The 24,391-nt window shown below is 45.8% G+C and overlaps 2 protein-coding genes across 3 annotated transcripts in view; both read right to left on the bottom strand.

Annotated features, from left to right (window-relative positions):
- LOC135811659 (uncharacterized) overlaps window positions 1-24,203 on the bottom strand; it is a 32,466-nt gene extending 8,263 nt beyond the window's left edge. The window contains exons 1-3 of the mRNA XM_065324894.1: window positions 23,902-24,203; window positions 23,278-23,820; window positions 22,582-22,710 (exon numbers count right to left, since the gene is read on the bottom strand). Coding sequence (XP_065180966.1) covers window positions 22,582-22,710; window positions 23,278-23,820; window positions 23,902-23,911 — 682 coding nt within the window. The 5' untranslated portion in view covers window positions 23,912-24,203. The remainder of the gene's footprint in view (window positions 1-22,581; window positions 22,711-23,277; window positions 23,821-23,901) is intronic.
- Window positions 3,120-8,104, bottom strand: LOC135811658 (uncharacterized). 2 transcript variants are annotated; one of them, XR_010552678.1, is made up of 3 exons: window positions 7,961-8,104; window positions 7,527-7,612; window positions 3,120-5,355 (listed from the first exon to the last, which is right to left on the bottom strand). XR_010552678.1 is itself a non-coding variant. In XM_065324893.1 (2 exons), the coding sequence occupies exons 1-2, from the start codon at window positions 7,137-7,139 to the stop codon at window positions 3,971-3,973; spliced, it is 1,425 nt and encodes a 474-aa protein (XP_065180965.1). In that variant the 5' UTR covers window positions 7,140-7,169; the 3' UTR covers window positions 3,120-3,970. The 2 variants fall into 2 exon arrangements, 1 of the variants encoding a protein (XP_065180965.1); XM_065324893.1 differs by lacking the exons at window positions 7,527-7,612; window positions 7,961-8,104 and adding an exon at window positions 7,100-7,169.
- Window positions 24,204-24,391: the final 188 nt, after the last annotated feature.

The raw sequence follows: 24,391 nt of genomic DNA, 5'->3' as shown, positions 1-24,391 counted from the left end.
TATAGTGCTCTCCAGGCACACACATCACCAGGGATACAAACTTACAGAGACGCTCCGTTTCCAGCGCGACAAACACCTCATGAACACCAAATAGCAGCGTGAGTCAACAATATATTGTTTAGATTTAACAATGGTTAAATCTAAACAATTATTATTTTAGGCCTCGACCAAATCTGCTTTTGCATATTTTCCGCATATTTTGTGACACAGTTCATATATGGCATATTGAGTGACAAAGGTAATATTGGAATGAAGGCAGCATATTATTCAAATATTCTGAAGAAAATATGGACAAAGCATTCGTATTTATGGACAAAATGCGTTCAGAAATGCCTTTTATGGATGAATTTGGAATGGTTGAGGCGTTTGCTACATTTACCCCCGGATGAACAATATCGCTACGGTTGCTGGGGACACACCTCAGCCACACTATTCCGCATGTGTTTTGATTTGCACCATAAGCATGATAGCCGTGAAGCCAATGAATATTCCAAGGTTGTAATTTTACTGAAATGATCTACACTTTCTGCTTATGTCGAGCATATTTTAGCATATTTTGGCTTATCTTTTTGCATAACTTGCCAAGCCTTTGGCATTTTATGGAGGTTTTCCCTGATATGCGGCGAGCATAACAATATCTTCACTAGTTTGAGGGAAAGAGACAAACGGGAAAAGTCTGAAGAAAAAATTGACTGTCACCACCAGGACTTGAACCAGGGACCTTCGCTTGTAGCTAACGATGCTCTAACCACTGAGCTATGGTGTAGTCGTCATCCCAGCAGAGACTGTTCAACATTTTCTTCAGACTTCGTAACTCACATAACAATATGTTCTTTTTAGCATATTTGTTCGAGGCCTAATATATTCCTAATATCAAGCATAAGATGAGAGGAGTTGTGTGCTATACTCGACGCTGTACCTCGTGAAAGGAAAAGTCTCACGCAATGTCACTCAGAAATTCGGCAATAAAGCACACAACTCTCTGCCCGGCACTCTGTTGTTGGGCGTAGACAAGATCTTTATCGCTTTGCGACCAGAGAGCATTTCACATGCCATGAACTTTATGCTGGCTCAGATGCTCGTTTAATTCACAATGGTCCTGTTGGTGTTCTAATTGTGAAGTTTCCAAAGAATGCGGTGGGGCGGTGAACATTGCTGCATAAATGAGGGGACTGTGCTGTGTGATGTATACTAGTTGGATGAAAGTTCTATATTGCGGATACAGAAGATGTGCACAGCATAAATAACAAATAACTATAGTCAACAGTTTAGGGGGGTTACAATGCAGGTGAGTTTTAACCAAGGAGCTACTTGCACTGCTTAGACCAAAACTTCACATATCAAGTATTTATAATTTCGCATCCGCTATATTATGGGGATTTGCTCATGTACGTGTACGCAAACACGACGTTTGAAGTCCACAAAACAGAATTGAAGCAAGTTGGATAAATCAGACAAGACAAGATGTTGCTCTCCATTACTTTATCTCCATATACAGGTCCTGATCAGAAACATTGAGAGATAGTCTGGTTTCGTAGGCGGCATTGACTGTTAAACTATCTTCACATGTAGCAACTGGTCCCATAGAGTCCCTGCATTTGCTGCGGTGATCGATATACGTACTCTCCGTCGGTACCCAGCCCTCCTGTTTAGTAGCAGGACACGTTGGAGTAGCATTTTCTGGCTGCTCACAAGGCTCTCCGCCGGGGTTTGACTCCTGCTCTGCAACAGTGGTAACAGGATAAAACCTTCCCCCTTCAACGCTGCCTGGTCCATAACTGTGGCCGTGGGTTGTTAACTTCGTCACGACACCTTTTTCTGATTCACCAGTGTTGATTTAAGATGATGATGCTGTGACAGTAACAACCGTTGAGCGGCAGGTTGCCCAGTTAGTCCCTGTTCGACGGGTCGCATACACTGGCAAGTCGCTGCTTTCTCTGTTCATTCTTCGCTGCCTAACGTAATTGAGAATCAGCGCCAGGACATTTGCACCCATTAGTAGTCCAGTAACAGCGAATAAGCCTTCAAGGACGAGGTCAATCTGGTTCTGATTTCGACACTGAATGTTTTCACATGCGCCTCTAACTTGTTCACAGTTTCAAATACCATTGAACCAGTTCGATCGGTAATCGAAGAGACATTACTAATTTTGTGCGTCACTGGGTCTCTGCCGGCATCCTTGCCTTTTCAAATAAGAGCAATACACCTGAAGTAAATTAGAGTGTCTAATCCTTTCCTCATCTACCTAAAAAAATTCTCATCGACTGTTATGCCAGTCCCTGACATGGTCATCCCGTCTACAAGGTTTTTGTATACGCGTTAAGACATTTAAACTACAAATACACGTTTTGAATTCTGTGCCACATGGAAGTGATCATGGTCTAGGTTTCAGGGAGCATGGTTGTTATTCAAAAGGGTGAACGTCTGGAGTTTTGTACTAACGCTAGGAGCTCGTTGCCTTCCATTTTCAGATTTTCGGAAATGTTACTACGAAACCAGATGGGTAAGCATGGTCCTATATCATATCTTGTGCTTGAATCCAGAACTGTCTTGGTGACATGACATGTGTAAGTGATGTATCATACCAAGTCGACTCTGTGTGTTGGTGGTGTAAGTCAGTCAGATATGTATCTTTAACTGTTTGACCTAGCTCCTGTTGCGTCTACCGTCAGGTACCGATGCACCAAAGAGACAGTGCCTACACTGAACACAGACACGGTTGCTGGATGATCACCAGTCAAGACGTACAGGTTCTGGATTTTTATAATTTCAGCGTTTGGCATTTCACTCGAACTGCTGAAATCAGCTAGAGGGGTATGCTGTTATCGTGATGGTTGGGCTTTGGAAGCTGGAATGCATTCCAGTAACGGATCTTCATAGAAAGAGATCCATGAAAGGGCCAAGTATTCGTAACACATGATGGGTTCAAATGAACTTATCATGAACTTGAACCAGTTACATGCACGTTAAGCTCGTAGCTGCATTCATGAGGCATAGATGACGGAAACAGCAAGTTTACCCCTCCATGTGGATGGAGTCTCCAATCTCTAATCGATCCGTTCTATTTCTCAATAACGTGATCAAGACGCAAAACAACATGACAAACAATGCAAAGGACACGAATTCACGTGATGTCGTGATTCCAAATCCAGCGGAAAATTGAATTCGCTCTCTGACCTTGAAACAATGCTTAATGGAAAGAAGTGAACATGTAAGCCAGTGAAATGAATTCTGAATGAATGATGAAAAGTACTGGATGCGTGACAGGAAGGCGCATTAGGATCAAGCTAAGAGAAAAAGTTGAAAAAAGGTTACAACACATTGGCTTAGTCTACACCTGGAATCAGACACAAAGCAAAACAATGGTCATTTATCAGGCTGAAATTTTCACGCCTAATAATACATATTGGCAATTAAATGGGAAATACAATGTCACCCTCGAATCAGCCAGCGAGCAACACATAAAGTTCCATCCATTGCCATGGAGCATACCACTTCACTAGTATATCCATGTTTTACAAACCAGCCAATCAGACAAGATTCCATAAGTAAACATAGCAGCGAATGAAAACTTCAGAATGTTTGTGTGCTTTGGAATCCTAGCGGGTAAAATGGAAGGAATTAGGTCGCAGTATGCTTTGTTCAAACGTGCTTAGGACTATACTTTGTACTTTGGAATTGTTTGTATAACGCTCGTTGGGGTGGGAGTGGGAGAAGGAGGGGGGCAACGAAGTAAAACAATGCAGGTGGTACAAGAACGGCAGTCTTATATTTAGCAACAATGTAATTCGTCCTGTGTGAATCCTCTAAGGCACTAACAAGAAATAGAAGATGCTAATTTACGAACAAGTCGCAATATGCGTGCTGAAGGCTGAACCTTTAGACCTAGACGGAGATTGTTCTGACGGCGACTTTAGGCGAGCAGGACCATACCAGCTACTGGAAGAGAGGGCTCAAATGGTGGCCGAAGTTACTCTGACCTTGCTTTGGATAGATTCTTAACTCCCGCGTAAATTGTGGGTTCTAGCGAGGAATTTATGTTGTCAGCTGAACTTGGATTTCCACCAATGTTCACTTTCAATATGACTTCATCGTAGATAACCGTGCCCGCCGGCTGTGGACCTAACCCTAGGCCAGTTGCTCCCGCTGACGCATCCTTGCACGCGAACTGCAACTTGTCTGGCGCTGTGTAGATTGGCTGACTGGAGATGACGTCATCTGGGTGACCTACTCTTTGAGTAGTCGAGGCGGCATGCACAGGGACGCGCGTGCTCTTCGATGGCAGGTCTAATCCTGGGAGCGCAGCACGCTCACCTGTGGATGCCATCGTACTTGCTGGTCCGTCTTCCGTGTTGCCAGTTGCGCCATCCTCTTTAGCCATTGCCATCTCGTAGGCCGGATTCTTTTCCATTGGCAATGCAAAGATATCCAACACTGCATCTTCGCTTTCATTCTTCTCCGCCGAAGCGTGTCCCACCGTGGCATTTCGTGTCTGCAGAATTACACGAGAGATGTCGAGGTGAGGTGGTTTGTTTGGAGAATGTGCAGCCTTTCCGCCGATCAAAACTTCATCATGCTTGAGTTGTTGCCCTTCCATTTTACTCCCACCTCTTACGTCATCCCCATGCTTGGCAGTGCTTTGAAATGTTGAAGAACAAGTCTGTACTTCTTCAGTTGCTCCGATTCTTTTTGACACGCTGGCGCAGGAATCCTCAAACCTGTATTTGGTGGAAAGGCGACGAGATGTCACCGGACCAGCAGGGCCTGAGGCAGAATATGCTACAGCCTCTTCAGTCGCTTCTGTTGTACGAATAGAGACATTGGAGAGCTGCGATTCGCGCCTCATCCCGTCATCCCAATTGCTTGCGGCTGGCCTCTCGGAGGGCCTAGCGCCTTGAGAGTGAACTCTTCGAATGTGTGTAACCAAGTTTGACGTAGAGTATGGTAATATCTTGCCCGAGCGTAGCAAATAGAACGATATCACAGCACAGCAGCACGTCAGCAGGATCAAAACTGCAAAAATGGCGATTAGTATTGGCACGAGAGCGGATGCTTGCACTGAGGGTTGAGTGAACGCTGTGATGAGAGGGACCTCCGTTGGATATATCAATACGGTACTGCTAGTTGAGCCTGTATTCAGTTTTGAGGACTTGTTGCTTGTCAAATACATGCGGAGAGTACCAGGCCACGGAGTTGATGTGATTGAACCTGTTGTCATCCGAAGAGTGGGGGAAGTGGAGGTAAACGCCCGAGATGTCGGTTTTCGTGAAGAGCTGCATTTGAATCCGCCCAGCGTATTATGGCAAATTTCAGGCGCTTGACAGACATGATTTTGATTAGCGCATTCGTCAGCATCTAGAAGGGAAGCAAAGTTGGCAGGACGAACATCTTCAACAGCCTCCCTAAATCCACGTATAATGATCAAAATCAACAAACACATGAGAAATGATCTTCTTTTTTTCTTTTTGTATGTCGAAAAATAGGAAATGCTTACAGCCAAATTAGTCCACCTTGTCGCTACATGTAAATCAAAACTGCTCTCTCCAAGACTTTTAATTCGCAATCTATAGAAATGGACGTATTCAAGACCAGGATCTCATATTTTATTCCTGCCTAAGAGTTTTCGTAAACTTCAATGCGAGTCTGTTTTGTGGCCTGTAATGCTTGGCAGTGCAGTAATGCTCCACGTTGACTACACCATATAACAATATAGACCTTGCGTCGCTGTGGCTGTCCCATCAGTTGTTTGTAAGCTGGTGATGTGTGTGTGTGTGTGTGTGTGTGTGTGTGTGCGAGTTAGTTTGGTCCTTGGGTACACTTATGCCGGGTGGTGTTGGGTCTGTTGCCGACAAGCTCGGCTGCTGGAAGGTGAAATGTTGTACCTACCACCTTTGTTGCTTTCAGAGTTCATATACTTTCTATTTGAAGTATACATACCTGTTTACCATGGACTACTTCTGACTAGATTCTTGTGTAAATCATGATGCTAGTGAAGCTTGTATCCGATCCACCCTGATTTAGCCACCCACACTAGTGGCAAGTATTAACTGGGGGCAGGGTCAACTGCAATTGGATCTCTGGACGGGTATCCTGATGCCGTCAATCCTTTTTCTGCACCTTGTCCTCACCCACGTACTGAGGTGTGGTGAGCCCATAAGTGGGATCATTTTCAAATCCACCCAGAGTTTTTGGGATTTCAGGGGGGGGGGGGTGGTCGGCTGTTGCGCGGTTCAATAGCCAATTGAGTAATCTTTCCAAGATTCTTTTTGGGTCTCTCTCCCCTTTCCCGGGAGACCCATGTGACCAGTTTTGGCAATGAGCAACAAGTACAAGTCTGCGTGTGAAGTGTGCACGTGTGTGTGTGCACGTGTGGGTGGGTGTATGTGTGTGTATGTGTGTGTATGTGTGTGTGTGTGTGTCTGGCGGAAGCATGTGAGTCAGGGAAGAACTAACGTTTTTCTGCCTAACTAGGATTTTTCGTCAACTTCAATGTGAGTGTGGTATATGGCTTCTTGTGCTTCGCTGTCAAGGAATGCTGCAAGTTGACTACACAATACAAGGAGATAGACCCTGGAAAAAAATAGACCCTGCGTTAGTTAAGCCTTTGAGGACTACCACGAATGGCATGGTTTCCTGCAGGGTATGCACAGAGGTGCGCAACGAACGCAATTCTTCTCGGCTGAAACTGGATTTTTCGAAACTCATGCTTCACAACTACACAAGCCGGTGGTCCCCATTTGTCACTGTCTCCACGCATATTATTTCATTTTAAATTCACCACCTAGATAATGGGAAGGTGTGTATCTGTGCGCCATTTCCCTGTATAAGGTAGGTGCTCATACATTTATATTTACTTCTCACCTCACCCTGTTATTCTTCATTCCGAAATCAGTTGTGAGAAGGAATTTAAATACTCAGAAAGCTAGTAGCAGTGGTGAGAAAAACAGTGATGGTTGAGTCCTTTCAAGAAGGGATCTTGATTTGGTGGTATGGGTTCGGGTAAGAAGGCAGGTGTAATGCATGTAAACTTTGGTTTTGTTTTGGCCTAATCTAGAGGACATTAGAGTATGATTGGGAATGTGCATGTAATGTGTCTTACCACGAGCCTGGATGATCATTACGGGTAAGTAACCTGCCATTGGAAGACGGTCTACTTTGACTCCGCACTGTCCTGCGCAACTTCTATTGCTACTGACCAAGATTCTGATCTGAACTGGGCTAGCACCTTCATACAATTGAACAGGTCTCCGAGTATCATATTTCGAGTCCTGAAATTTTTGCAATCCACACTGCGACGAGGATTTCTGGAATATGGTTGTGGAACCCTCAAAACCGTGATATTTTCTCTCCACTTTTACAGTGCAGCTGCCGATTGTTCTCAGAGTTATAGATGTGATGAAGGCCCTGCATTGAGCTTCAAAGGTAAGATTTAACCACCTCCGTCCAATAACTGTATCTGCAACAACATCTACCTCATCAGACGGTTTCAATGCAAGACTGAGTTGTCCTTTACTCGACTCCCTTACTTGAACATTCTGCACATTCGATGGTTTACATGCGGGACGGATTTCGGTGGCAGATACCAGAGTGAATGTAATCGAGAGGAAAAGCACTGTAGAGATGGGCAAAAGAGAAGATCGAACACGATTGCCGTCAGGAAATGTATAGATACTCAAACACACAACAGAGCGTATATAGTGCTCTGCACATTTGTGAATTGAGCATTCTACCTGGACCTACCTAGACTGGCCTTGTTTGATACTTTTAAAAAAAAGTACAAAAATATATATAATATGAACATACACACATAACACCGAAACACTGGGTTCAATTCAGCGGACAAAAAGAGACTAGATATTCTTGGTTTGTTATCCAGGGAGTCTGTGGAGTCACTGACGTGGGGGAATCATCCAATTTACCCCTGCCTAAAATAAATAGACATCAAAGAAACCAGACTTACTAAGTGCTGTAGAGATCCTCATCATAACGGCAGTAATACTCAGGAGTTGAGACAACGTGGGCAAAGCATAGACGGTGTTCCCCAACGATGTGTTGATTTCACAAGTTACTGGGTGCACAGCGCCTCTTCATGTATCTGCGACAACTTTAGAGCTATGAACTGTACGTTGACTTCGCAGTGAAATGCCGCCAGCCTAGCTTGTGATCGACCAAGCGGGAAGGCTCCACGGTCGTAGCAGGATTTGTGCGTGCATGTGATTTTCACACTCTGACGTTACAGTCAACCTGGCATGAGGCAGGTTATGGGCCAGGCCATAATTTTGAAAATGGCGGTCGCACAAGGATGCCGCACACTGCCAATGGGATCGCACAACATGAATGGCACAGGAAGCTCAGTCCGTCAATGTCCAGGTGGTCATAGTATGGCACGTAATCAAACATGTGCTGCCTTCTGTACGCCTAAAATCGTTTTTGCGTGTCATTCGTGAGGGTGAACGTCTGTATTGGTGTGCTAACGCTAGGAGCTCGTTGCCGTCCTTTTTCGGATTTTCGGAAATTTTAGTAAGAAAACAGATGGGTAAGCATGGTCCCATATCTGATTGTCTTGTCCTTGAATCCAGAACTGGCTGCGTGACATGATGTGTGTAAGTGATGTATCATACCAAGTTGACCCTGTGTGTCCGTGGTGTAAGTCAGTCAGATATGTATCTCTTACTGTCTTAGGGCCCTTATAGTCCGTGAGCCAAAACTCAAAATCACAAGTGCCGTTGCACTCTCGGAGGGACAAATCGCTTACATTGTTGGTCAAGGACATCACAAAGCCGGGATACGTTTTCGCTTGTTGGACGTTCCAGAACCGACTCAGAGACTTTCGCGATGGCTTCTTTTTTTTCCACATTCCACCGTGAGAACAAATATTTTTACGCGAGTGCTGAGTTGTGCATCGTATGAGCAAGCGCAAAACACGAGTTCGCGTGAGGTGAGGAAAAATAATGTATTTTTTAGAAGATGACGACGTTGACAACAATATGGACTTCGGATATTGTGATCACTTTATTGAAATGTATTCCTTTCCGCTTAGTCTCGTGTACCTTGATGTTGTTTGACAACAATGGAAGAAGAGGAAGACGAGGTGCCGGATGAGGCAGCTGACGGCAACGAAGGGGCAAATCACAGCCCAGCAAAGTAATATTGCTGGAATTTTGTGTCTGTGTGACAGCGCCCAATTTTAGCAGAAACGAGAAGCCTGCAGTGAGTTATATCGAGTCTACAAATTGGTGTCGCATCGTCAGCGCTGCTCGAGAGAAGGACGACCATGTCTGGGCTTTTCTCTGCCAGCACAAGACCTCAGGGAGGAGTAAATGGTGTGGCTGGTATCATGGAAAGTGCTACACCAATTGCACGCATTTGATAGGAATTACAACAATGGAAAAGACCAGTGCCTCTGATTTTGCTTTGTCTGTACTTGCTTAGAGTGATGTGCATGTTGAAGTGAACCCAGAGCCACATCCTAAGGCCAATAAGGGGCCACCTACCAGGAGCTTAGGGGTTGATACGAACAACGAATGCCATATGAAAGCAGAGCACGGTGTAAACACAACACACAGAACTTGTTCACCCAGAGTTTCCGGAAGGGAATGTTTTGTTGCAGGCAGCATTGGAGAGGACAAGACGACAAGTAGCGAGGGCAAAACCAGCGCTGCTGGAGGTCCAAGCCAGATCACCTGGCTGCTTTGCGGGCAACATATCATAGAATTGTCTGTGTATGTGTGTGTGCGCACTTGTGCGCTAGTGTGTGTGTGTGTGTGTGTGCGTGCGCGTGCATGTGTGTGAGAGCGTGCATGTGTGTGTGTGCGCGCGTGCATGTGCGTGCTAGGCGCTTTCCTTTGTTGGTGACACCACCCCAGGCTACTACTGCGGGCCAGATGGTGGGTGTTGGGGCAAGGTGTTGCCCCAGCCACTGCGGCCAGTGAGATCGGTGTTTCAGGTCGGTGGTGGGTTTAAGATTCCGCTATTGTCGACAACTAAACATCAGCAAAACACAATTTGTAACAGCTACAAAGTCAGATGCCTCCTGGAGGTCGGTCAAACTGTTGGGTTCTCGTCTGGGGTCAGCGGAGGACATTGGTGCACATATAATAGCAGCGAACTGGCCATTTGCCAGTGTATCATGGAAACGCCATACCCAGGAGTCCCGCTTAAGCATGTTCAACTGTCTCATTTTGCCAGTTCTCCTATACAACTGCGTGCTACGGACTCTAACAAAAGCCTTAGAAAGCAAAATTGATGTATGGCTCCGCCGTAAACTCGGATACATACTTGGAATCATCTTTCCAAATAAAATTTCGAATAATGCTCTTTATGCTAAAACTGCTCAATGCCCAATAAGTGCAGTCTGTAGACTCCGGCGTTTATTATGGTTTGGACATGTCATTCGTGAAGGGAAGGACGCTGTGTCCTACAAAGCCCTTCACATGGCAATGAATATAACAGATATAAAGAAGCCCAGGGGTCGTCCAGTGACCAGATGGGTAGACAACATTAGGAATTACCTTTTACTTCTCAATATGACTGTCTCTTTTGGAAGCGGAGCAACTTGTCTCAGACAGAACGCACTGGCTCGACGTTTTTGACAGATGCATGACCCTCATTTGATTTTTCATATGAGCTATATGCGTGCTGTATTATTATTATTATTATCGACAAGGTGTACGCTGCCGGATGTAGCAGCGTAGATAACTGACGGTTTAGTGTGTGGCTGCGCTGCTTTTCGAACACCCAGGAGACAAATCTCGTCACAAATGCCATGTCATTAACTTTTCCCTTCGAGAGCGGTGTGGCCAGGCGCTGGCAGATGTATGCAAGGCAAGGTGTGTGTGCGCATATCTGCACATGTATGTTTGCGTGTGTTTATGTATCCGCGCACGCGTTAGTGTATTTGCGCATGTGTGTGTGTATGTGTGTGTGTGTGTGTGTGTGTGTGTGTGTGGGTGGGTGAAACCCGACTGAATTGGTGTGATGTTGTCCGAAGAGACATCCATCACTTACATCTTGAAGGACATTGGTTCGACACTGCACAGCAGCGAGGAGAGTGGCACACAGAATTCAGAATTGCTTCAACACCACAGCTGGCCTCCCGTGATCGGATTCAGTGTAGTATTTGTAACATTTCCTTTTCGAAGAGCGGCCTGCCACGCCACAAGTGTCCTCAACAGCGTCGCAAACCTGTGGCGGACCAGTCTTGCAGCAGCCAATGCACTGTATGACTTCGCTGGTTTCCCAGTTATGCAGACTGACAGTCCGCAAATGACTGGATATGCCCCCATCTGCTACTTCAGTGCATGGCCAAGTCACCTCTGTTGGACCATCGTGTGGCACCCGTCAACGTCTCTTCCTACCTTGCTGCAAAGCTCACTGCAGCCCATGCGATCAGGTTGCAAGTCAACCTGAGGATTCCAGCTGCACAACTACAACAAATGGATTCAAGAAAAGTCTGGGAGATCTCGCTAGGACGTTGATGCGAGACTTCGCCTCAGCAAAAATCTCCATGTCTGTCGGCCCCTCACACGAGGGGACAGGTAACCGGAAACAAAAATGTTTGCACTCACTGAGGTGTGTGCTCCTCCCGATCCGGCGTCCTCCTCGAGTCTGTTCTTCTCCCAGTGGGGTTGCGTGCTTGGGAGACAGCATAGTCGGATTCGGCAGCTGGTTCATGTGTGTTTGTGTGCGCACGCGGGCGCTTGCCTGGGAGACTGCATAGTCGCATTCGGTGGCTGGTTCATGTGTGCGCACACGCGTGCGCACAAGCATGTTTGTGCGCGCGTGCCTGGAAGACTGCATAGTCGGATTCGGCAGCTGGTGCATGTGTGTGTGCACACATGCGCGCCTGTGTTTGTGTGGATTCGGCAGCTGGTTCATGTGTGCGCACACGAGTGCGCACAAGCATGTTTGTGCACGCGTGCCTGGAAGACTGCATAGTCGGATTCGGCAGCTGGTTCATGTGTGTATGTGCGCACACGCGCGCGTGCCTGGGAGACTGCATAGTCGCGCAAGCTGGTTCATGTGTGTGTGTGTGCGCACGCGCGCGTGTGTTTGTGTCGATTCGGCAGCTGGTTCATGTGTGTGTGTGTGCGAGCGTGCCCGGGAGACTGTATAATTGGCTTCGGCAGCTGGTTCATGTGTGTGCGCGTGGATGCGTGCCTGGGAGACTGCATAGTCGGACTCGGCAGCTTCTTCATGTTTGTGTGTGTGTCCGCGCACGCGTGTGGGTGTGGGTGCGCGCGCATGCATATATGTATGTATGTGACATCATGTTATAATATCGGTAGTTATATGTGGATTACTATGTACTGCGGTGGACTGCGACAGCACACAGTATGTGCCAAGATGTGCACACCTGAGACGGTTGTATTGCCCAGGATAACTCCGCCTTCATCAACAATCAGAAGCCCTCTAAATACCAGTACAGCAATACAGGTGCTAATGCACAATAGTGTATGATTGTGTCAAGTGTCACGTAGGAGGTGTGTATAGCACACCGCTCACACTCCCCCACTCAAACTCAACAATATGAACACCAACTCAAAATGGAGGCACACCTTGCCGACTCGAAGAAAGTGTTTCCGCGACAGCCGGCCTCCCACCCAGCATTCATGTGACCTGCCTGGTTCGCCACCAAGCATCTCAGGTCAGAGTCAGAACTCGCCCGCACTCTCGTTATCGTCCGACGCATCCGCGTTGGCACCACTACAGGCCGAGCTTGATCCATAACGAACCCGCCGGGGGTTTACTGCCAGAAACTTGGTTGGCCGTCTAACTCTTCCACTCCTGCGAATCAGGGTTGTTTCCTCGGCAACTCCACTTTGAGAAACGTCAAGCTCCCCCTCCGTCCCCGTTTCGTGGGTGCTGCTACTGTGCTCCCGGCTCAACCGCTGAGGGGGTGCGGGCTCTAGCTCATCGCAGTGTCGTTGTAGCGTGCAAGTGAGGGCATTGGGTCCGCAAGGCTTCACCAGGTAGGTATTGCGAGTCCTGTGCACAACTGTATACAATTCGAACTTGTGTGCGTGAAGCTTTCCTTTCATGCGCTGTGCAGGTTGGAGCTTGATTCTCACGGTGTCACCAACAGCATATCCACACCTCGCCTTCCCGCCAACTCTCACCCTCCTGGCCCACTCAGCACCTCCTCCTTGATGAATCCAAACACCCGTAGTTCCTCCTTTAGACGTTGGTCCCGCACACTGCGCACAGACTTTGATAGTACTCTCTCCCGCCGAGCCTCGTCAGAGAGGTTCGGGAATGCAGTGCCAGCCAGCTGTTGTAGACGTCTGAGGAAAGCTGGAGTCGTTTCTCTCCCTTCCTGGAACGATTCTTCGAAATCGTTAATGTAGGCCACCCTGGCCTTAGTGTGGCCATACCGTGACTCCAGCAGCTTCATGACTTCCTCATCATCCTTTAGGGCATCTTTGTTCTCGTCCTGGCTCAGCCACAATAGCGGTTCCCCCCGGAGCTGTCGCATAATCATTCGAGCCCGGAACTCCTTATCCTCCGCCCATAGTTTGGCCTCTCCTGACACGTCCTTCAGCTTGTCGTTGAGAGCCTTTGTACTCCCGTATGCAGCGACGATTACTCTCCACTCGCTCAGTGTTGTGGATGCTCCAAACTCGTGCTTGAACTTCGCTGCCCTCCTCTTCCTTGCGTTGACTCTAGCTGCTGCTACCAGTGAGACGGTTGTATTGTCCAGGATAACTCCGCCTCTATCAACAATCAGACGCCCTCTAAATACCAGTACAGCAATACAGGTGCTAATGCACAATACTGTAAAGTATGGATATGATTGTGTCAAGTGTCACGTAGGAGGTGTGTATAGCACACCACTCACACACCAGCCAACAAGACAAGTTCCATAAGTACACATAGATGCGAACGCAAACTTCAGGTTACAGACAGAGTAAGTCAGAATGTTTGTGTGCTTTTCAATCCTAGCGCCTGAAAAGGAAGAAATTAAGTCGCAGTATGCTTTGTTCAAACGTGTGTTCGACTAGTTTGTACTTTGGAATTGTTTATATAACGGTCATACGGGTGGGAGGGGGAGAAAGAGGGGAACAACGAAGTAAAAAAATGCAGGTGATACAAGAACGGCAATCCTATATTGAGCAACAATGTAATTCGTCCTGTGTGAATCCTCTAAGGCACTAACGTGAAATGGAAGATGCTACTTTACGAACATGCTGCAATATACGTGCTGAAGTCTGAACTTTTAACCCTTTGCATTCTGAGCCCCTTTTCTCTTATCAAAGCTAGATGGAGATTGTTCTAACGGTGATTTTAGGCGAGCAGGACCATACCAACTACTGGAAGAGAGATCTCAAATGGTGGCCGAAGTTACTCTGACCTCGCTTTGGATAGATTCTTAACTCCTGCGTAAATTGTGGCTTCTAGCGTGGAATTTATGTTGTCAGCTGAACTTGGATTTCCGCCAATGTTCACTTTCAATATGACTTTATTGTAAATAACCGTGCCCGCCGGCTGTGGACCTAACCCTAGGCCACTTGCGCCCGCTGACGCATCCTTGCACGCGAACTGCAACTTGTCTGGTGCTGTGTAAATTGGCTGACTGGAGATGACGTCATCTGGATGACCTACTCTTTGAGTAGTGGAGGCGGAAGGCAAAGGAACGCGCGTACTCTTCGATGGCAGATCTGATCCTGGGAGCGCAGCACTCTCACTTATGGATGCCATCGTATTTGCTGATCCGTCTTCCGTGTTGCCAGTTGCGCCATCCTCTTTAGCCATTGCCATCTCGTAGGCAGGATTCTTTTTCATTAGCATTGCATAGATATCCAACACTCCATCTTCGCTTTCATTCTTCTCCGCCGAAGCTTGTCCCACCGTGGCATTTCGTGTCAGCAGACTTACACGAGAGATATTGAGGTGGGGTGGGTTGTTTGGAGACTGTGCAGCCTTTCCGCCGATCAAAACATCATCATGCTTGAGTTGTTGTCCTTCCATTTTACTCGTACCTCTTACGTCATCCACATGCTTGGCAGGGCTTTGAAATGTTGAAGAACACGTCTGTACTTCTTCTGTTGCTCCCATTGTTTTTGACACGCTGGCTCAGGAATCCTCAAAGCTGTAATTGGTGGAAAGGCGACGAGATGTCACCGGACCAGCAGGGCCTGAGGCAAAATATGCTACAGCCTCTTCTGTTGTACGAATAGACACATTGGACAGCTGCGATTCGCGCCTGATCCCGTCATCCTAATTGCTTGCGGCTGGCCTCTCAGAGGGCCTAGCGCCTTGAAAGTGAACTCTTCGAATGTATGTAACCAAGTTTGACGTAGAGTATGGTAGTATCTTGCCGGAGCGTAGCAAATAGAACTATATCACAGCACAGCAGCGCGTCAGCAGGATCAAAACTGCAAATATGGCGATCAGTATTGGCACAAGAGCGGATGCTTGCAGTGAGGGTTGAGTTAGCGCTGTGATGAAAGGGACCTCCGTTGGATATGTCGATACTGCACTCCTAGTTGGCGGTCAGTTTTGAGAACCTGTACCTTCGTATCAAGTTTGGAATAACGAACCAAGGTGCGTATTATCCTAGTGTGTCGTGTACAAGTGCCATTGCACACATCTATCGCATCCTGTAAGGTTGTAATTATTTTCTCCCTGACAAAAAGTCCGGTGATGAGTCCAGCTGGGACCAAAGGTGTGTCCCAATCAAGCGACGCCTAAGCTGTCTTCAGCATGTTCAATGTGCCGATTGCTGCCTGATGTGCCAGGCCATTATGCCAGACACCCAACCGACCTCATGAACCATCCGCTATATTCAGATTTATTGCAGTTGTGGTACTTGGGGCGGCAGTGAGAATGGGAGCTCCGTGTTTTACTTAGTACTCTAGGGAACGTGTTAGGCCGCGTTCACACGTGATCTCGCACGGGGTATTTTCCCTATACCCATTAGGTCTTTGCCATATTGCGATTCAGACTTGTTTTGATAAACTGTGTTCTTTAGTCAATTCGACATTTTGGCAAAAAAGATTATGACTAAGTAAATTCAAGTGAGAAGATTTACAAAATATCAACCAAGATAGAATATACTTGACCTTCTGTAGGCTTTCACGGTTATCTATGCGCTGCTGGCTGTTTCTGAGCCATAAGCTTAGTTTTATTAGCCTAACTGATCACTAAAAGGTCTTTAGAAGATTACACTATCAATGTCACACCTTTCGTAGTGCATGATTCAGAGTGAGCTTCTAACGGGCCAGGTAATTTTAATCTAAAATTATAAACATAATACTAATGTAATAACACAATAAGCTAATTTAACCAAGAGCTTCAACAAATAGAACGATTTCATAAAGAAGCATGAGGTGGTTGTGTTAACAAACAAAATCACTGGACTGCTCAAATTCTATCCGAAAATACTATCCTCTTTATACCGGCTAGGTGCTACGGAATGTACTGTACATCTATCAGTGAATGTAAGTATATAGGTGCTACGGAATGGACTGTACATCTATCAGTGAATGTAAGTATATAGGTGCTCGCTTCTGTCCTGGTTAGCTGAATCATATGCTTCGTTGGTTGTCAAACCTGACGAACTACTGGTAGAAGACACATAAGCAACGCTTTGGTACATCGGAACATTGACTGTAGGGCGTGTGATCTCGGGATCACACTGGGTAGTCGAACCTTTCGCATTTACCGGATGATCATTTTTGTCTATTCTGCCAGTTAACTTGGCAATTAAACCACGATATCGGTACGCGATAATAACCAGTGCAATGATCAGCATCAGAACTCCTGCAGCCACGCCAGCTATCACTGCGGCGTCACGTGTGGACGACGTAGACTTTGAGTCTCGAGTCCCTTGCTGCACTGTGAAACTTGATCTAGGAACTATTGTTCCCCACACTGGCGACTCTGAAACTCGGAGCGTTCTACGCCTGTCCTTGCTTGTAGTTGGTGTGAGTGACGCCAGGTCCGCATTTGTTCTTTTCAATTGCGAGGCCGTGTACGCAGTCAACGAAACTGATTCGAATGGCTTGGCTGTGGATTTGTAATGCAGGGGTGAGGTAACTCGGAATGATGTCGGCAACCATGGCGAGGTGGTCGTCATCGGTGAATGAGACGAACTATAATATCTCTTTGCGATCTGAGTCTGAGTCTCTGTATTCGGAATGGACGTCATTGCGTACGACGGTTTAGTGGGCTGTGCGGTTGCCGTGGTGAAAATCGGAGGTGGCGTATCTTCCCAAACTGTGTTGAAAAAGACATAATGAAAAAAACTGAGTTAGAATTACTACTAGCTAATATTACAAATCTAGAAAGAAGACGGGACAGTATGACCTACTAGTGCTCTGTCGTGGAATGTCTAGATACTCGGTGATTTTATAATCTATATGTTGCAGTTTTTGATTCCATTACATGTACAGTCTAGTAAGAGGGTTTACATATGCTCATTTTTCATAGTCATGGGTCCCTTATCCTGTCTACACGAAATTTAAAATTAGTGGGATTCGACCGAATATATTACCCGCATGCGGCATCCCAAAGAGCCGAAGTGACTTTCTAAATCCATGGCACACACATCGTTCACCATCAAAATGCATAACGGGGCCGCCGGGAGTTAGAGAGAGACAATGATGTACAATATGTATAATTGACAAATGCAAAAGGATACCGGTACATGTACTTACAACGCAAATTTAGTGTCCAAAGTGTTTTGCCGGAGCCAGATGTGAGAACAGTGCAATTGTACGCACCACGCAGACCTATCGTTCTGCCCGTCACCTCGAGCACAGGTGGCACTCTCATGTCAACCTGGGGCGTTCCTAGATTCCAAAAATCTATGACTTTGTCGCAGAAAGTGCTCGACAAGCAGCGGTGGATGGTAGACATTGTTGTCCTGGCTACCCTCAGTCTACTTCTTCTTATGATAGCGGATACTAAACATTCTGTGTTGGGACCCATTCGGAGGGACAATTTCCTCAGTCTCATATTGCATGTACTATAAAACCTAAAAGTCGACACGTCTTCATTGACAAACCCTACGTTCCTGAACGCGCGAGGTAGAGTCGGATCACTGTCAAAATCCACCCCGTCGTAGGAACTATCTGGTGAGCCACGTTGGCCATCGAATGACATACATTTTCGTGACTGGCATGATGTGATGCTGATTATGAGTAAGATGACTCCTGCATAGAACAAAAAACAAAGAATGTGAAGCAAAGTCTTACTTGCAACCGGCCTAGTTAGCACCAAACCAACGCATGCTATACGCCATGGACTGTAACAACTCTGTAACCCGTACGCACGCTTATGGGCACAGTACGAATGGATAATTAGAGCAGCCTCCTCAGAATTGTTCAAAAAGCGTAACAGGGTTCTTAGATTTGACACTTTCAGCTTTTCCAGAAGGAAATGAATGATGGCTGACTTGTTTTACCTAATGTGTATTTAATGCTATACATGTACTTATTGAATGGTGAACCAAAGACACTTACCAGTCGTGGTCAGTCCCATGATCCAGTGCCGACTCATTTTTCACGACGAAACCTCACTCACGTTAGGAACCATTAGAGCCTTTCTGTGACAGATGACTATGAATTTAGTTTTACAGAATGCTAGTTATAACACTTAATATTTCGCCTTTCCTCGCATGCGTGTATAACTTTAGACAATTATTTGTACTCTTCTTCTGCTCAGTAATGCTTCATTGGAGACTAGCACTATCAATTTCACTCCTGTTAACGCTGTATTTCTATCAAGTCACAATGTATTTTACTGGACATATCGACAGTCGTGAGCAAGTTACAATGCGGGTTGGGACGCTTTAAATTGACTTTACAAACTATGTGCTCTTTGGAACGAGGGCAGGGCCAGCAGTCTGACGATGACTGTAAAACTCCGAGTTACAACTTGATTCAGCCTAAATTCCATGGTTAATTTGTGAAGTCGACGTTAGTTACGAGTTGAACCACTGCAGTTTATGGTTGGGGAGAACGGCGATTTGGCATATCTGCCCTGCAATGTTTCTGCAGACCATTGTTCAGTACGCGATCTGCCAAAATAACCATACATAGTCTAAATTAGTCAAACGTGCTTCGTTTGGCCACTTCTGTATTTGTGATTGTCTGAAGGCGTTCGGATGTTAGCCAGGCTAGCCTAGACACTTCGGATGTAAGGCATTCACAGGACCATGCCAGCGGGCAGGTTTGTGGTAGATTTCGCGTCAAATTAGTCGCGACCTGAACTCGTCATACTCTTCTTCACCCTTTGATTACCAAAGCAATTCCAAATGTGTGCAAGCCGCTGTTTGGCATATCTGACGCTGTACAGGACTGGGCACGTACCAGCAGCCAATTAAAAACTTTATTGACGCACTTTGTGGCATCTCCGAATGCTGAATAGTTAAAAGTGGCGCAGATCTGTGTGCATCTGCAAGTAAAAGGTATGTGTGACAAGATGTTCAGGAAAGACATCTCCTTTCCCGAACTAGAGTACATCACGCATTACCGATGTAACAGTAGTAATTATATTATAAAATGGTATATACAGACACATGCAAAACAAGCTTGATTTCAGTTCACAAAATTTGCTACTGCCGCTATCAGAGCTCACGGTGAACCCCACGAGCATAACCATTCACACATTAGGAGCAGGGAGAGACAAAATGAAGGAGGCAGATACAGAGACAGCCATAGACAGACAGAAGCAGAGAGACAGAAAGAGACAGAAGGAGATAGAGAGAGAGGGGACAGAGAGGGACAAAGATATCTAGAGAGAAGACAGAGAGAAACAGAAACAGAGAGAGAGAGAGAGACAGAGAGACAGAGACAGAGGGAACGGCAGAGAGAGAGAGAGAAAGAGAGAGAGAGAGATAATCGTTATGTTGAAACTCCCAGTTCCACCGACAGTAGTCACATGATCACCTTTCCAGCTTCTGGAATGTCTTGCCATGAATTTCATATTCCAAACAAAGAATGGGGTTTCTGTTTTCACCGGGTCAAACCCAATGCGGAAAGTTCTTTTTAAACAAATCAAACCGACGTTTTCCATATTTGAAAACGCATTTCCGAGACACAAGTCCGTGTATAATAGCAAGAGTAGATAAACAAGAGTGTGCAACTCCGGATCTCTCCTGCACAATCTGCAGATACCCCCGCCCACGGCGGAATTTTTTGTTGACGTCACCTTTTTTCAGAGAAACGCGGACTTTGCCGCACAGCAGTGTGAGAGCACGTGCTGGGCACCGACCTTGTAGTGTAAAGCCCGGCCAAGTGCACGAGGGAAACCTCTCCAAAAGGCTCGCAGCGCGTGCGTCGTCGAAAAGATTACGTCAACAAAAAATTCCGCCGTGGGCCAACCCATCCGCGAGTTGCACACTCTTGTTTATCTACTCTTGATAATAGGCTTATCTTCATGGTAATTAAAACAGGCTAAATGTATATAAACTAATAACCGTACTACAAATCTGTTGAGGAAACCCAGGCACCAAAGAGACCGTACTAGAGTATGTGTATTGAGGTCTAATGATTTTAATGTGCGAATGGCTGAAATGAAGCCTGCGTGTGGTTAGAAGACACACAAAAATGTTCCACCAACTAGCGGCAGATACACAGCCCTGCATCACGACTTCTGCCCAGTCAAATCGGTGAACGCGGATACTTCAAGTATGGTTACTGCTAATATTCCTTCTGAAAGCTGTTTTTTTCTACCACAGGCTCGTCATGGGAAATGATTCTGAATAAGATTATGCAATTTACACGCATCGCTGGCCTCAAGCGAAGGTGCCTAGTTCGAATCGTTGTGGCGACAGAAAATATTAATATTTTGTTTCAGAATTTTCCCGTTTGTATCTTTCCTTCAAGTAAAAGAATAATTCACATGGCAAATATGTATTGTATATAGTAGGGCGCAAGAAACCAAGCAAGGTGTAACAGTGCGAAGTTAGCAAATAATAATCAAGGCACGCAGTGCCTACGGTTCGGGGAAGAAAATAGCAGGTGGTAAAGTGTATACATAATGATAGTCTGTTTTCGGAGGCGTCAGGTCTTCTGTGCACTTCGCAGCGCTGTATAGTGTGCGATTTCACAAAACATGTCTGGACGGGTTATCCAAGCTATGCAGGCAGGTTAACTCTATTCGACAACGCCACATCCTATACTCCACGAACTACATGTATCTCATGAACGTCAATGCTAAAGAACAAATATCCAAACATTCACGACATCTCAAGAGGAAAATTGAACCCTACGAATGAGAGTGCTCGTGAAGGGAATGCTCACCTAATACAGTCTAAGATGATGTAGAAATAGGCTGGGGGAAAACAAGTACATTCAAGTGTGTGTACAAATAATTTGGTATCGCAGCTTTCGCTACTATATCAAAACAATATTCTGGGCAAAATTAAGCTTTAAGGTGTGAAAAGCCATTGTCACACAACAACCCTTGAACGTGTGAGAAATTCAGGCAAGCGACACTATAGTATGTGCATTACGAAATACCTAGCAAAGAATAATAGTAGCATACTTGTAGATCCGGGTTTGGAACCAAATTTAAAATCAAATTGATTTAAAGGGTCTGGAATTCTGCGTGAATGGAGAAACTGTTTAGATGCACGTCACATTCAAGGTATTTCATAATATATTGCTTCTTCTGGTTGCTGGCTAGTGCATCCATAAGCCCTACATTCAGTGGGCTCCACGTGCCATGCACACGATGATCTAAGAACGGTACTCTGGCAGTGAGGCACGACTGGATTCGGAGGACCGGCTTTCAATTCCAAGTTTGAAACCTGTGGTTGAGCGGGACTCTTTCGCCGACCTGAACTGGTATAGCGATCAATGGTGTCGGGAGGATTGGCTCCATGACGCAAGTGCACATCCCCAGTCGGATCTGCGTTGCGTGACGGACATGTCTTGCGCAGAACCAAGAACGTGATGCTGAACAGAATCGCAGTCCCCACAATGGCACCGGACACGGATGCAGCAAGAAGAACAACAGGATTAGCCGCCGCGCCCACTGTGGTGTCAGCAATGGTAGTGAGTGCGGTGGATTGAAATGATGTGGTAACAAGCTCTGAGGTCCTGGCTGGAACCATACTGGTGTGTAGCTGTGCATCTTCGACCATGTTCCTTGTACTGGAAGACTGACTAGTATTTGACCTTCCGAGCCTTGTACCACCTGGGATACGAAAAGAACAAAGGGATGAAGTTGTGTTCGATGTCAGCCTTGAAACATTTTTTTACATTGTAACTACGAACAAGTGATTATTGGTAACATACAAAAATCTTCGTGAAGATAATAATTTTAATATAGCTATGAATAGGATGAAGGTCGGAGACATCACGCAACTACGTTAATTGTTCGAAGTGTATGTGAATTTTATAACAATAAATAAAATTATGGAAACCCAAAATCGATTATTTAGTTCCGTATTTGTTCGCCCCTGATGATAGGAACGAGAAAAATACACGTGCATTTCGAACTAGTAACGTAGATGAGTGATGTCTGCGGCCTTCATCCTATAAATAGCTATATTTTGGTAACAACCTAAAAATTTACGCTGTGTTTTGTAACATTCATCCTGATTTAATTCTTAGAAACACAAAGACTTGCCTTCGGGTAACGTCGCAGGAATTACGGTTATTTCTTCCCCCAAGCACTGAAACGATCCCATGTTATTGACACAAGCCGACCCTGTACAGCGTGGTCCCAGTAATCCGGGAGTCCTGCACTCGTTGATATCTGGGAGTACAGAAGAAATACCGACATAATAGTCAGGCGTCTTTAATTGTTGATTGATTTTGAACATATTATTCTTTTTAGTGCCAGTTTCGGTTTGATTACTTATTTCCTCTTCAGACTCCCCTTGGCACCGGGCACTGACAGGTCTAGATGCATAAAGTCACAAGGAAAAGTCTGTAACTGCTGACGACTACCCAGTAATGAAGAATTAGAGAACCATTCACATGTATAATCGAGAGTGTAGTATACAGTCAGACCTCGCTCATCCAGTCCTCTCTTTTTTCGGATCCTCGCCATTCGGAAGAAAATCGGTGGTTACCAATTTACAGCACATGTAATGCGTACACGGACATGCAGTATGTGTGTCCGATTATCCGGTTCGCTCGCTTATTCTGATATTTTTGTGGAAAATGGTTGTGTGCGGTTAAGCGAAGCCTGGCTGTACATGCAAAACCGCACTAACGCGTTGACATATTCACAATGTTCCGGCCTCTGTAGTCCTGGAAATCATTTTGTTTGGGCTTATCAATATCTACAGCCCTTAGAGGTCGCGATTTACTACCTTACCTTTCCAGTCCACTGACATCACAGGCGTGATTTGACCCTCACTCTGCACAGCGCAACGAACTCTGCATGTGGCCGATGCTTGCAACTGCACCGTTAATGTCGCCACATCACCCAACTGTCTTCCCCTTACATTGGTAGAACCAACTTCGGAGAGGCCGATGCTTCCACTGCAGCCACGTACTGGGTTGTCACATTGAGCAAGTGGGGCGTTAAACAAGCCCTTAGTTACAGGAGAATGCTGACTGGGTCGAAGAATAACACTCACAGAGCACAAACCGAACACGGTCATAGTCAGTTTCTCTAGCTTCAGTGAGCATCCATACGGCACGTGAAAAACGTAGCTCAGGCTCCTTGGTGATACAAAGCGGAAGACTTGGGTCGCTGCCGATCTGGGAACACTAGAATAGCGCAGTTGATGCCCCTTGTTATCATCTCGGATCACCTGGGGTGCAGGATATCCAGGCGAAAAACACTGAGACGCTACTGAAGGAGTTGTACCCGTAGCCCTGCCTTCAGTGACCACTATGAGAATAGTGAGGATAGCTGAACAGTAGAAAAGTATACATTGACAACATTTTATTAATACCGGAGTGCAATTTATCATATACATCCAACATCAATTACCTAGATTCATTTTCACTGATGGTATGGACAGTGGTAGCCTGTTTTTTGCTCTTAGGAGGGGTTACAGAAATAGGTACAGATCTAGTAACCAACTACTCTTGAAATCACAAACAAACTGGAAGCAAAAGAAGGTGAATTAGGAAACGCAATTGCAAAACAAAGAATGGTGTGTAAGCTTGACCTAACTTCACCACCACAGGTGCGTCTCCAGCCAACTTTATCTTGCAGTTTTCTGCTCTCCACGTTCGTATTTTTTCGTAAAAAAATAAATTCCAAAACCAAGTGAAGCAGGAAATCGGTCACGCATCAATCTACTCAACACGTCAGCCCAGTATGCTGAGAGTGTCGAAAACCGCTCAGGCAGAGCGCACTTCACAAACCAACATAGGGCTAGGCTAATTTAGGTTGAGCCTCCTGTGATTTGGCTTCAACTTACTTCGAAGTACTAAAAACGTGATAGATCCAAACGGAAGGCGAGGAAACCTTTACC

Source organism: Sycon ciliatum, chromosome 3 (genome assembly GCF_964019385.1).
Source record: "Sycon ciliatum chromosome 3, ocSycCili1.1, whole genome shotgun sequence".
In the NCBI taxonomy this organism is placed as follows: domain Eukaryota; kingdom Metazoa; phylum Porifera; class Calcarea; order Leucosolenida; family Sycettidae; genus Sycon; species Sycon ciliatum.
The sequence above is the reverse complement of the archived record's forward strand: the minus strand, read 5'-3'. Positions and strand labels throughout refer to the sequence as shown.

What these genes read in the sequence shown, in the direction of transcription:
- LOC135811658 (XM_065324893.1), bottom strand. Translation starts at nt 7,139, where the DNA reads ATGGCAGGTTACTTACCCGTAATGATCATCCAGGCTCGTG. An exon ending in AATGATCATCCAGGCTCGTG is followed by an intron (nt 5,356 to 7,099) that starts GTAAGACACATT and finishes CTTCCCTTCTAG; the next exon opens with ATGCTGACGAATGCGCTAAT.